The sequence below is a fragment of the Vicia villosa genome, unplaced genomic scaffold (assembly GCF_029867415.1).
Source record: "Vicia villosa cultivar HV-30 ecotype Madison, WI unplaced genomic scaffold, Vvil1.0 ctg.000494F_1_1, whole genome shotgun sequence".
Taxonomy (NCBI): domain Eukaryota; kingdom Viridiplantae; phylum Streptophyta; class Magnoliopsida; order Fabales; family Fabaceae; genus Vicia; species Vicia villosa.
The window spans coordinates 455,678-470,573 of NW_026705239.1; the positions used below are offsets into that span (position 1 = coordinate 455,678).

Here is a 14,896-nt window from a genome sequence, read left to right on the forward strand (position 1 = left end):
CTTGAAACTCATTTTTCTCTTCGCTTAGTACTATGAGTTTTCGTAGTAAATTTAACATCCCTAATTCTATCACAAAAACTATTATTTATACTGAAATATAAATAACTAATGAAGGTGGACTATTCTCTGTTGAAGTTCATACCTCTTTTTCCAAGCAACTTGCCAACATCTCAGTTAACCACCTTCATATGGAAAAGTTTCCTCAACATGTATGTCACTGTGCTCGTGATAATCACCAAATCTTCACTAAGAGTTTTCTTCACATTCTCTCATAATATGCTAAGATTTGAAGATGTCAAAAAATCCCAGCTAATACTGTGCATCTGCTTTTTAAGAAGCACTTTGTAAACACAAAACTTTGTAACTTAACAAAGTTGGTTAATTTTCCTTGAGGGACTAAAGGTTTAGTCGGGATCCTCGAAAAGTCTTTGATTGGTGTGTTATTGAGGTTGTAATCAAAAGTTATTTGATTAATGGATTAAGTCCTTGTTGATAAGACAAAATCACTTGAGTAGGGTGGACTAGAAGTAGCCTGGTTAATGATGAACCAGGATAAAATCTCGTGTTCTTTATCTCTCTTGTTATTGTGAAGTTTTCTCTTGGGAGTTCAAAAAAGCTAAATCTTGAAACCTAATTCACCCTCCTTTCTTGTGTTTTTGTGAACCTTCAGACCTGCTAAACAAGGGAAATATATTCATCTTGAGAAGTAGATAATGCGACCATTGATTGACGATTTCCTTCTAGCTTATATATGTCCCAAACAACATACTAATAAAATCTAATAGGTTTTTTAGAGTTCACATTACATGTACAATATGAATATACAAAACCCTCCAAAGTGTTTTCCTTTGAGTTGACTATGAGTACTTTAAACCTCCTTATAGATAACCATTCAAATATCTAAACATCCACTTTAAATCTTCCAAATAAACATGACCGGTATTTATTATAAACTGGCATACAATACTTTTTGAATATGCTAAATCTATTATACTACAAATCATACCATGCATAATTCTTACAACCCCACTTGCATAAGAGTACTCTCCATTATCTTCTTCCCTTCCTCGGTTTCATGTCATTTCTTAACCAAAATTCATGTGATGATCCAAAAGAATGTTGGCAGTTTTATATTCTTGCATTCTAAACCGCTCTACCCCTTTGTTTAAGTAACTATATTGAGATAAGAATAATTCACTCTTTTCTTGCAGATTCTCAAGATATCCACAACCACAATTCTTTTATCTTCAACAAGATCTTTCATCTCAAATCCACCATTCAAGATATCCATGAGCTTACCGATATCTATTTTCCTAATGCTTGTCATCAAAATATCATCACCATATAGAATGAGGTAGATAATGACTTTCTCATTTCTCTTCAATATGTATACACAATTTTTCATAAATACTTCTTATAAAGTCATGTTTAAGAATAAATATATCAAACTAAAGATACCATTGTTTGGGCATTCTTTCAACCCATACAAAGATTTCTTTAACAAAGATACCTTAGAATCATATTATACAAAACCTTTAAATTGTTCCATGTAAATTGTCTCTTTAAGATCTCCGTGTAAGAAATTTGTTTTGACATCCATCTATTCTAACTCGAGATGCTATTGATTAACAACCATAAGTATCATTTGTTTTGACTTTTTGACATTGTTCACACTTCTTCATATAATATTTGGCATATTGGGCCATGGACAACCTCGAATGACAACCCTAACAACCTTCTTAGCCAGAGACCTGGTGTGGAGAAGCTTTTCAACAATACTTTCATGTACCTTGGTAAGGATGTATGTGGCTTCTTCTTCTTCGAGGCACTTCAGCAGAGGGTTCGATAAGCCTCTTATGTATAAATTTTACAATTGTGCAAGTTGGTTTTTCATTAGGATAGGGTTCTCTTTAAATAGTCTCTAGCAATTCATGGGTTTGAAACTTCTGACTAAATATTACTTGACGCACACGCTGAGAATTGCAACAAGTCTGTAGAGAAATCTCTTCTAATCTTGGAACAAATCTTCAAGTTTTCTAACCAATCAACCAAATTTAGAAAATTTAATGTTGACTCAATTTGATTCTCTAGTTCCAGATTGAATCTCCTTGACCTGCAATTATTATTGAGATATATCTGAAAGAAATATCACAAAATCAAATCAAATCAGCCAAGATTTAAAACAACCTGTATTGATGTTCTAGTTCAGAATGTCATGACATCTGCTAGAACATTTTGAGTGAGAATAAATAGCTTGACAAATAGTCAAGCAACATACAGTCTGCCACACAATATCAAAAGATACGTGGGAGACTTGAAACACAATAGACTCTCAAAACTGTAGACCTAACACTTCCCCTAATTTTACAATTGAGTAAGTTAGTTTTTCATTAGGTTAGGGTTCTCTTAAATAGTCTCTAGCAGTCTATGGGCTTCGAAACTTCTGCCCAAATTTTACTTGATGCACACGCTGAGAATTGCAACAAGTCTGTAGAGAAATCTCTTCTAACCTTGGAACAAATCTCCAAGTTTCCTAAATTGTCCAATCAACCAATTTTAGAAACTTTAATGCTGCCTTGACTTGATTATCTAGTTCCAAATTGAATCTTCTTGACCTGCAAATATTATTAAGATATATCTGAAAGAAATATCATAAAATAAAATCAAATATGTTGAGATTTAAAACACCTTGTACTGATGTTCTAGTTCATAAAGTCATGACATCTGTTAGAACATTTGTCTTCAATGTTAGCACAAATTTTGCTGTTCATAAATTCTGGTGTTTTACTATAATCAAAATGTTACAACATCTTGCTCAGCATCTATCAAGAACCGTGTTTTAGCAAAATTGTTGCCAACCCAAAAACCATGGAACTAACAATTGAGTACAAACTTTCCCTTCTTTTGACGAGGGCGACTTCAATTGGGTCGATAGAAAACATATTATGCTCAATATATGTTATGATATGTGAGATCCAAGAGGAGTGCAAGGAGTCTTCTGAAATTTCCATCACGACTTAGGGAGTTTCAATGATGGTACTCCTGACGGTCTCCTAGATGAAGGAATGGCTGATGCCAAAGGCTTTGGGTGCTAGCGGACAAAGATAAGAAGTCTGCCCAGGTGTTTTACTCTCCAGGGACGTGTATGTTTTTTAGGAATTTAACTTCATCAACTTTTACCTAGTCATGTATACATATCATTGTAATAATGGGTCTTTAGTCTAAGAATCTCTTTTTACTTGTGATGCTACCAGTTGTGAGTCTGTCGGTAGCTTGATGTTTTTCGTCCCTATTTAAATTGCTAACGTGAGACCTGTAATGAAAGCTTCATATTCAACATGGTTATTGGTAATGATGAACTCAAAACGTATGGACACTTCAATAATCCAAATTGTCTTCATTTTCCAAAATGAGATCGTCCCCACTTCCTCTGCTATTAGATGACTCGTTTGTGAATACGGTTCAAGTATGGGCTGGTTTGGGCATGCCCATAGTCATTTATGCTATGAAAGTCATAAACAAGTAGGCCTTATTTGCTTTCATCGACTCAAAGGAGACTCCAAACTCATGCATCTTGACGAATCATTTGGATAGTCGCCTTACCAAATCAAGCATTTGGAGGATTTGTTTCAGTGGTAAATCAATATGAACACTAACAACATGCGCCTTGAAATAAAATTGTAGTTTTCCTGGATGTGTCACTAGCGCTAATGCAACTTTATTTATGTTTTGATATGTTTTAGGTCCAGTCAACATCTTAGATATAAAGTACATCGAGCTCTAACAAGAATCCACTTCCCAGACGAGGACAACACTGTCTACTTTAGTAGAGTCGACTAGATAAACGAACAAAAATGTGTTGGCCAAGGGTCTTGATAACACCAGAGGGGTTGATAAGGTTGTCTTGAGAGATACGTCCACATGCTCGCACTCTAAAGTCCACTCTAATGTGCTTTTGTCTTTAGTACTCCCTCTGTTCCTTTTTAAGTGTCATTTTAGCAAAAAGCTCTTCAACCAAAATAGTGGATTGTTAGAGTTACTTTTTCTATGATACCCTTATTTATTTTTCTCTTTCCAAATAAATTCATTCATACATTCTCTTTTTTCAATAACTAATTGAAAAATGTGAGGTGGAGTTATTGAAAAAATAAGGGTATAATTGACAAATTATAACATTAAATTAAAAACGACACTTAAATAGAAACAAAAGAATTCTTCTAAAAATGTAACTCGTTTAATTTCATTACCTCTTTCTTTGTCGTTGACATTCCAATCTTGATGGCATATTCACATTTATCCAGATTCACTTCTATATATATCTCTGTCAAATAGAAGCCTGAGAGTTTTCAGCTCTTACTCTCAAGGTACATTTCTCCAGGCTGAGTCTCATATTGAACTGTCCAACATATTGAAACATGCTAACTAGGTGTTCATCGTATAATCCTTCTTTGATGGACTTGGCGATCATATCATCTATGTAAATTTCTAATTTTTCACTTACCTCTTTGAATATTTGATTCATCATCCTTTAGTATATATCTTCTTTGAATATCTTATTCATCGTCCTTTAGTATGTTTTCATACATTGACATCGTAGTAATAGTTAACTCGTTCGATCATGAAGGTTATTTTATTCGTGTTTATTCTTGTATATTTTGAACATGAATGTCAATAATCTATAACTGACTGAACTGTCTATCATCAGTATTTTGTCGCAAAGATTATATTTTAATTTTATTTCAATAGTATATGTATTTGATAATTTTTTTAATCATATACATCTCGATCTTCGTCATTCGTCACGACTTACATATTTGTATTCTAATTGTTGTTTTGAATTACAATAATTTTTCTTTTCCAATCAAAGAATATGTGAGTATTAACTTGTTGGACAAGTTAATTAGTACTACTAGTCTATTTGATTTTTTCCAATTGAAGAATGTGTGAATATTGACTTGTTGAACAAGTTAATTAGTACTACAGTCTATTTGATTTTTTCCTTTTCCAGTCGAAGAATGAGCGAGTATTGACTTGTTGAGCAAGTTAATAGTCCTACTACTAATTTTTAGTAATCCAGATCTCTCTCGAATTCTTTCCGTATAAAAATCAATTAACCAAAAAAATTAGTTCAAAATCAACACCGACTATAAATTTTCACATTACCCTAAAACCCAAACTAAACCCAAATCTCAAATCAATCACCGCAAAACATGACGTCATTTTTTTCTTCCTCATCGGAGACCAACCTATCAACCGCAAGAACCATCATCTCAACTGCCGCCACCTTTGCCGCCGCCGCAGCCGCCTCCGCAATGATACTCCGTTCAGTCACCGACGAGTTTTTACCAATGGAACTCCGTCATTACATATACACAAAAATAAAAAACGCTTACTATCGTCTCTCCCCCGATCTCACAATGGTAATCGAAGAATTCGAAGGCCTCGACAACAACCAAATCTACTCCGCCGCCGAAATCTATCTCGGCACCATCGCTTCACCGTCAACAAGAAAGCTCCGCGTAAGCAAATTCGATCACCAACAAACCTACAGTCTCACAATGGAACGCGATCAATCGGTAACCGATTACTTCAAAGGCGTTAAACTCAACTGGACTCTTTTCTTCCGCCACGTCGAGAATCTTCACCGCAACCGCGATATATCCGCCGCTTCGAAAACGGAAATCCGTTCGCTGGAATTAACATTCCACAGAAAGCACCAAAACCTGGTTCTTGATCAATACATTCCGTTCATTCTTGAAGAAGCAAGATCAAAGAAACAAGAACTGAAAGCGCTGAGAATCTTCACCGTTGATCACCAGAATCTGTACGGGAATTTGAACGATGCTTGGGTGGGGACCACGTTAGATCATCCGTCGACTTTTGACACGCTAGCACTTGACCGTGATTTGCGGGAGTTTGTTACGGGGGATTTGGAAAAGTTTGTTAGGAGAAAGGAATACTATAAGAAAGTTGGAAAAGCTTGGAAGAGAGGCTACTTGTTGTACGGTCCCCCTGGAACTGGGAAGAGTAGTTTGATTGCTGCTATGGCGAATTACTTGCATTTCGATATTTACGATTTGGAACTTACTGAATTGAATAGTAATGATGAGCTTAGGAGGTTGTTGATCGCTATGCCGAATAGGTCTATCCTTGTTATCGAAGATATTGATTGTACCGTCGAGTTTCAGGATCGTAATTCGCAATCTTTAACTGGCTCTGGAAGAAGTAGGGATCGACAGGTTAGTTGTGATTACGTTTGGTTTATTCATTTTATTTAAATATTGTGTTGTGTTTGGAGTGTCTGTGCTTTATAATTTCTGGTGTCTATGTTGATGTTGAAAGTGTTTTAAAAAGTTTCAATAATTTAATGGACAGGTTACACTATCAGGGCTGCTGAATTTTATTGATGGGCTATGGTCAAGTTGTGGAGATGAGAGGATTATAGTGTTCACAACAAACCATAAGGAAAAGCTTGATTCGGCATTGTTGCGTCCGGGTCGAATGGATGTTCATATACACATGTCCTATTGTACTCCCTATGGTTTTAGACAGTTGGCTTTCAATTACCTTGGTATTAAAGAAAATCCTCGGTTCCGTGAGATTGAAGCGAAAATTGAGAAAACGCTTGTGACTCCAGCTGAAATAGCAGAGCAGCTTCTTAAGGGCGCCGAAATTGGAACTGTTCTTGAAGATCTGTTGGGTTTTCTTACAAAGAAGAAAGAAAGTCAGGAAGTTGAGGCTAAAAAGAGAAAACAAGAGGAGCTGAAAGATGACAGTGATGGTAGTAAAGGAAATGGTGTCATTGGTACCACATTGAAATTGTAAATGTGGAGCAATTTAGTCATTCGAGTTTACAAAGTTCGCAAATTAGTTGTTATACTTTGAATTTTCTTTAGAATTTTGATTCACTTTTTCTGTTTTATCACTTGTCAAGTTGAAGAGAAAGCTTAACGCAATGGATATCAAAAAGATTGTTGATCGAGAGTAGCTACTATCTACTACAGTACATATTAATTTTCAAGTAGAACTCTAGTCAGTTGTAATTAGTTCTAGCTAAAATGTTATGCTATTTGGAAGCAATTTTTCAAATGCGTAGGACAGAAACCTAAACATATACAGCTCTTTGAAATACTTTTGATTGTTTTGTTTTTAAAGTCTATTTTATAAATCAGTTTTAAAAAACTCTTAAAATAAAAAATGTGTTTAGTAGTTTAATTTTTTAAAACTATTTTAGAAGTTAAGAATAAGAAAATATGTTTGATAGAATTATTTTTGTGAATCAACCTGTTATATGTAAACTTTTGTAATTTAAGAAAAACTTGTATAAAAATTAGAGCTTCTTCCCTAGCAACGGATTTGCTTCACTTTAGAAAGGTCGCTTTGAGTTGAGGGACTCATCCCAAGTTGAAGGACGAACCTCACAAATAAAAGAAGTCTTAAAAACACTCCGCCTTTTACAAATCTTCGTGTTTAAGGAACTGTGTAGTGTTATAAATAGGGACGGCTTTAGTGTCTCCCGTCCAATAAGGTATCGTCAAAGGCGACATTCTCATAGGATGTGAGGCTCGTCCTCAAAGCAGATGATGTGTATAACATCATTATCTTCCATTAATTAATCATACACGAAGGAGTCGTGCCATAGTCTCCTTACTCATGGAGAAGATGTTAATATCTCTAGGAATTTCTTAAATCCTTAGTTCAAATATACTAGTAAGAAACCCGTGCTATCGCACGGGTTCCGTTTGGATTCACATCTCATGTCTATCAAACCATCATTTATAAAGTTAGAATTTATTATTTAATTGGTTAACATTGACATAGTTACAAATATATTCTAATAATATGTATCAACTTTTAAAGATTGATTCGTACTAATTACAATAAATTGTACAACCGATTCTCTAACTTCAACTATATAAACAACACCCAGAAAAATATCTTCAACTATATAAACAACACCCAGAAAAATATTTAAAAAATGGACATTAAAATGAATAGTCTACAACTTGTATCTGATATCACATAAATAGTTTACATCTACCCGTAAAACTCAGTTGAATCCAGATGAGTTAATTTTAAAACTAAAAATTCAAATAAAATCATATTTCCAATTCAAATAACATTACTTTCTAAATATTACAGAGTAGTAAATTTTTCAAACCAAAAATTTATAACATCTTCCCGTCAAATATCAGTTTTAAATCCTACGCTCCCCGTCAAATTTCAATTCTTAATGAATGTCTACGCTCCATAGAAGTTTAACTCTATAAAATTTATAAATTTATAAATTATTTGATATTTCATTGAAAAAATCTAATACTCACATTTCCAATCAACCAACTTTTTAAATTAATTATCGTTATCAAAACATATTTAACCTACAATCACGTTTTCAAAAATTTATGTTTAATTAATTTATAATAAATAACAATAATTAAATTTTTAATAATTTCTATTAAAAAAAGTTTAATACCCTAATTTATTTGATTTTATTGTTGTGAAAGAAAAAAAAATGGTGAGGAGATTGAAAAAAAAGAATGATTTGATTGATTTCATAGAATATTTATAATGCAAATAATACTAATACAAAACAAAGAATTCCAATCATGTTATTTGTTCTTACGAAATAAATCAAGTGGGGAAGTTAGATAAATATTTGTTATTTATTATTATACTTGTATAGATGAAAGATTAGGAAGAGCACAATAAAAACCAAAGTAACACAACACATCATTTATAAACACAATGATACTGTATAAACACACAAAATACCATCGAAATAAAATGAACCTTTAATTTACATAATAGTGATAAATCTTACATTTAACCAAAAATAAAAAATATATGTAAAACAAAACAATATTAATATTCTAAAAAAATCATTAATATATATATATATATATATATATATATATATATATATATATATATATATATATATATATATATATATATATATATATATATATATATATATATATATATATATAGTTTACTCATTAATTAAAAAACTTAACATTTAACAACAATTTGAATCAAAATGCTTTGAACATAGAAAAAAAGCTTAAATTAGAATAAATCGTTTATACAAATTTCTCCATTTTATAAATTTTGTTTCCCATTTAATTTGTATTTCAATTATAAATCCATCGCATTAAATGACAATCATAATATTAGTATAAATTCATTAGTTTTAATAATAATTAATGTATTACCATAAATTTAATTTTTTTTTTTTTTAATTTGATCCTTATAACACACAATGCATGCGTGGAGTAAGTGCAATGGAAACTAAGAATTTATTGACGGTCCATTAAACAATGCATGGTAATTTCATGAGCATGTTTGGACAATTAAAAAGCAAAAAAAAAAAAAAATGTATTGATAGGCTAAAAATGCATGCTGCACAATTAATGTATTAAGGCTAGGACTACAAAATCTAAACATCAATTCTTTTTAAGATGAATTTTTAAGATAATGAAGTTGGGAATGACCTGATAATTTTAACAATATAATAATAAATTCATAAACCGTAAAAAATAAATATTTTTGCAATTAGAATACATACTTTGAAACAGTATCATTAAGAACAAAATGTGAGTGTATTTGACTATTAACTGAGTCATACACACTATATCCTACCGTACCATAGAAACCTACAGTGTTATAAAATAGATTAACAACAAATATAATGTTTATTGCAAAAATAGTATAATTATTAATCGTCTTTTTTCTTGTATAGGAGTTGAGTAAAAAAATGTGGCGGAGTAATAAATCTTGTAACTACAGGAGTGAAAACATATCAATATCTGCAATAAAAGATATTGGGTGTGTTTTTGTTTAACGGTAACAATTAATAGAATATAGTGTAGTTGTTTTTTTTTTCCATATAACAAACCTAAATCAATAAAAACAACACAGTATATAATGTATCATAATATCCTATTATATTTCTTAAATGATATACACCACACCATATAAATAACAGAATCTATGTCATAATTTCATTGTCATCATACTTAACACTTATAAAACTTTATAATCAATAATACAATGAGAATTAGGTCTAAAAAGATTCAAAAAAAATAAATAAATAAATTAGTGAGCAAAAATCCTAACACTTATAAAACTTTATAATCAATAATACAATGAGAATTAGGTCCAAAAAGATTGAAAATAAATAAATAAATTATGTATCATTTTCTCCACATTCAAACAATGATAGCCCGAAAAATAAGAAAATTAATATATGTCAAAAATATATTAATTAAAATTAAAGTATCAAAATTGTAAACGGTTGAATTCACATAATTACACACAGAGACCACATAGACCTAAAAGTGAATATGACCAATTTAACTTAGAAATTACATTACTAAATAGAAAGAAGAAGAAAAATTGAAGAATAATTATCATCAACTGTTACTAACCCTACAATGACATCAAATTGGATAATTATAATAGACTCACTCGAAACTTTGGTCTTTATTATGATTCATAAAATCCTCCATCACCATGTATATTCTTTTGAACATAATTCTTTTTCGATAATCCTACACAGAAATTTCAAGATATAATACAAATAAATAGAGTCCCTTCTAATAATTATTAATTTCACATAATACAAAAATACACATAAAAAAAATCAAATCTCAAAAATAAATCGATAAACTAAATCTAACTCAAGCATAAATGAAAAACCAAAACTTGAAACGATTTTGAAATTGGAAATAATTTTAAAATTGGTAATAATTTTAGAATTGTAGATTTCGTTTGAAAATAGCTTTGATAAATTTAAAAGAGATGAGTTTATAACATAAACAATAATATTATTAAAAATAAAGTAAATTCAGATCTGGGAACAATTTTAGAATTGAGAATAATTTCACAATTGTAAATGAATCCATTATAAGAATAATAACACAAAATGTTACTTTTTTGAATTAAAAACCAGAATGGATTGTAAAATCTTTGCAGGAACCGAAAAGGGAAGAAAAGCAGGTATTGATGATGGTCTGCAGAAGGAAGGAAAATGTTTTCAAAGAAGATGGTTCAAGATGCTTAAATAAATGGAATCATCTGATTTGAATGAATTGAAGTAAGAGGAATGAGAAAGGTCTCTTTTATTTTTCCAATGTTTTATTCCATTCATTTGAAAAAACACGTTGGAAGTAGAAGATGGTGCAAGATGCTTAAATAAATGGAATCATCTGATTTGAATGAATAGAAGAGGAATGATAAAGGTCTCTTTTATTTTTCCAATGCTTTATTCCATTCATTTGAAAAAACACGTTGGAATTAGAATAAGGTTTAATGAAATTATTCAATGTCATACTTAATTAATAAATTGGTTATGATGCAATTAAAAAAAAATAAAATACAACAAAAATTCTGGACATGCCACATCAGCGGTATTAAATACCAAATCAATATAAAGCAAGCAATGTGTAATTAGTCAATTTTACCCTTATAATTAGATTAATTTTAACTTTTAATCAGAATGTTTATTATGTAATTACCAGGTACTTTACTTTTTATATATTTATAATATATATATATATATATATATATATATATATATATATATATATATATATATATATATATATATATATTATATATATATAAGGACATATCCTTCCTTACCTATAAAATCATAATTATTACTTTATTGTAACACCCCATTTTCGATTAGTCTATTTTAATCAATTTACCTATGATTTTAAATTAAATTATTATGAATTTATAGGATTTATTAATTGTTGTGATGTTGTGGGGTATGTGTTATTGAGTTATAGGCATGGAGAGATAGTTAGAAGTGGATAGAATAATTTAGAGTTATTTTTAATAGTAAAAATTTTTTAGTTGTAATATTTAATAAAAATAAGAGGAAATAATGATATTGGTGGAATATTACATTATTATATTTAATCTATATCTATAACATATAGGGATAGCAACGGGTCGGATGGCAACGGGTCGGATCGGGTCGGGTGCGGGTTTCACACTACCCAAATCCGCACCCGAAATCGGCACTCGAACCCAAATCCAAAGGCTATTCGGGTGCTAAAATAACACCCACGCCCACACCCGTTGGGTTCGGGTTTCTTCACCCAAATCCAAACCCACAACAAAATACTTAAAATATATTTTTTCTATAAATTTCCATTATATATATCGGGTGGCACCCGAACCCGAACCCAAACCCGCACCCGAAATATCGGGTGGCACCTGAACCCGAACCCAATCAACTCGGGTTTTCACCCGTTGACTCAGGTTCGGGTGCGGGTGGGACCCGCGGGTTTGGATCTGCTTGTCATCCCTAATAACATATATAAAAGGAATACTTTGTTTTGGCGTAGCCTTTTTTTTTTTTTTTTTACCATTTTTACTCTTATTTTATTGTGAAATTTACATAATAACTTCTATTTAAACTACTATTATTAACTTTCTCATAACTCCTTACTATTAACTTCCACATGATATTTTTTTTAAAAATTAAATTTAAATAAAAAATATTGTTTATATTTTCTCGGGCGCGCTTTGAGAAAGCGGATAGACGGGCACGTGAGTGCCCGTCTGGACGCTAGTATTAAAATAAATGGAATTATGAGGGAGTAGGGGCATTATGGTGATTGTGTTAATAGGTAAGGGCAAAATGGGGATAACCAATTAGGGTTTTAGAGATACCAAAAAGGGAAGAGAGTAAACTAACTAACTTTATCAGATACGTAGAAAAAGTGAAAAGAGGCAAAGAGGCAAAAAGAGAGAAAGAATTAGGATAAAGAGAAGAACAAGAGCAGAGTTAGAGATTTGGGAGAGGAGACCATGGAGATTGCTTGTTTTTCCTGGAATTACAAGGTAAGGGGGGAGATTATTCATCTAAGGGTGCCTGAATCATGAAAGGATAGAGAGGTTTCTCTTAATCTCCAATATGATTTATGTTTTCTTTGTTGCCTAATGATGAATATGATGAATGAGTAATTATAGTTGTGTTTTGTCATTAATTGATGTGATAATTATTATGCTGCTATTGTTGATTGTGTTCCCTCATGTATCAATGGTTTTTTTGATGAAAATCGCGTTGAAATTGATGAGTTATATGATAATTGATAGGTTTAGGATGTGATAGCAGCGGAAAATTGATATAAGATGTAAGACTTTTGAAATAAGTTGTAATAACATGTTCGGGGTGTTTGGATAGAGTTTGAAAGGGATATAGACTGTAGAAACTAAGTTTTTTTGTCATGGATTTTGTGGTAATTGATTACCACATATTGGTAACCGATTACCAGCTTAAAATTTAAGTTTTTTTTTTTTTTAGTTTTAGGGTCGGTAATTGACTACCACGTATTGGTAATCTATTATTGTAGGTTGGCAAGACATTTTTTTTAAGTAAAACTAAAATGACATAACCTTTAATTCGTAAGTCCAAATAGATTGTCATTAGAAACATTGGAAAGCTAATGAGTAGTACTATATCATGATAGTGCATGGTAAAATAATTGAGTTGTAGTTATTTAAACCCTGTATGGATTTCTTTTGGAGACATATATGAATTGTTTAGCGAATCATGATTTCTTAAACATGATTTTATGAGAATTTTTTAAAAAGTATTAGAAGTTATTTAAATTATTTTTTTATTAATTAAAAGAATAATTTTGACATCTAATTATTTAAATCTTTATTAGTAAAGATTATAATATAACTAAAATCATATAGTTTTTTAAAATGATCTATCTAAAAATTAATCTTTTTAGTATAATAAAATTATATTTAAGTGATATTTTAAAATCTAAAAAATAATAAAATATTAAAAACTTAGAATAAATTACATTTTATGTGCTTTAGGATCACAAATTTCTAAAACATAATTTTAATAAATTACTGTAAGTAAATTGTTGTAGTTTTAAAATGAGATTAAGTGTTTTATAAAAGTTCTATATTACTTATCGAACCCACAAACTATAAGTTAAATTGGTATAGTTTTAAAATATTTCAATTGTCAAAATAACAAAATATTACTTATCGAACCCACAAACTATAAGTTAAATTGGTATAGTTTTAAAATATTTCAATTGTCAAAATAACAAAAGCCAAGTATCGAACCCACATCTTATGGATCCTTCATTTATAGGATTAAGTGGCAATTCTTACCGCTGCGACAAGGTGAACGCTTTATATTTTTCAGAAATATATTATATTTAATATATTAGCACTAATTTCTCAAAGCCCATAAAATATAATTTTGAGGCCCTATTTTTTGTGAGGCCCTGGGCTATGGGCCTGCTTGCCTTGGCCTAGGGTCGGCCCTGGTTGTGGTGCATGTACAACATATGCGTGATTGAGTAGTATGTGAATCTATCCTAATTGTTTATGCACCATTTATTATTTGATGTATTCTCACCCCTTTATTTGGAGTACAGATAAGCAGGTAATGAGTAGCTGCTTAAAGCTGGAGGATGGCGAAAGGCTATTCTTCTTTTAGTTCATTTTGTATTTTTGATTACGTTATCTAATTCTGTAACACTGGGTGAGGGCGAATGCTATTTCATTCTGCTTAATTATGTTGCAAAGTTGGATGTTATATGCTCAACGTTTTGTTTTTTCTTCTGTTGTTATGTCAAGTTGGTTACCACAATTGTTTGAAAATTTAACAAAGTATTGAGTTATGGCATGCATGCTTCATATTATATTGTTTGATAAATTCCGCTGCGATGATACCATAAATGAAGGTGAGCATGCGATGACAGGTGTTGCATATTTTAAATTTTAAATTCATATGTTACAGGACAGGCTGTGCATTTGTGATGTGTGTGACATTCTAATGTGATTAAGTGTTATACCTTGATTTAATAGTTATATTATATGCAGAGAAATTAGGGTGTTACACATA

General features: G+C 30.9%; 1 protein-coding gene across 1 annotated transcript; it reads left to right on the forward strand.

The window, feature by feature from the left end:
* The first annotated feature begins 5,033 nt into the window (after positions 1 to 5,033).
* LOC131629019 (protein HYPER-SENSITIVITY-RELATED 4-like) lies at positions 5,034 to 7,107 on the forward strand. Its single transcript, XM_058899818.1, has 2 exons — positions 5,034 to 6,239; positions 6,376 to 7,107. Exons 1-2 carry the CDS (start codon positions 5,211 to 5,213, stop codon positions 6,823 to 6,825), a joined length of 1,479 nt encoding a protein of 492 aa, XP_058755801.1. The 5' UTR covers positions 5,034 to 5,210; the 3' UTR covers positions 6,826 to 7,107.
* Positions 7,108 to 14,896: the final 7,789 nt, after the last annotated feature.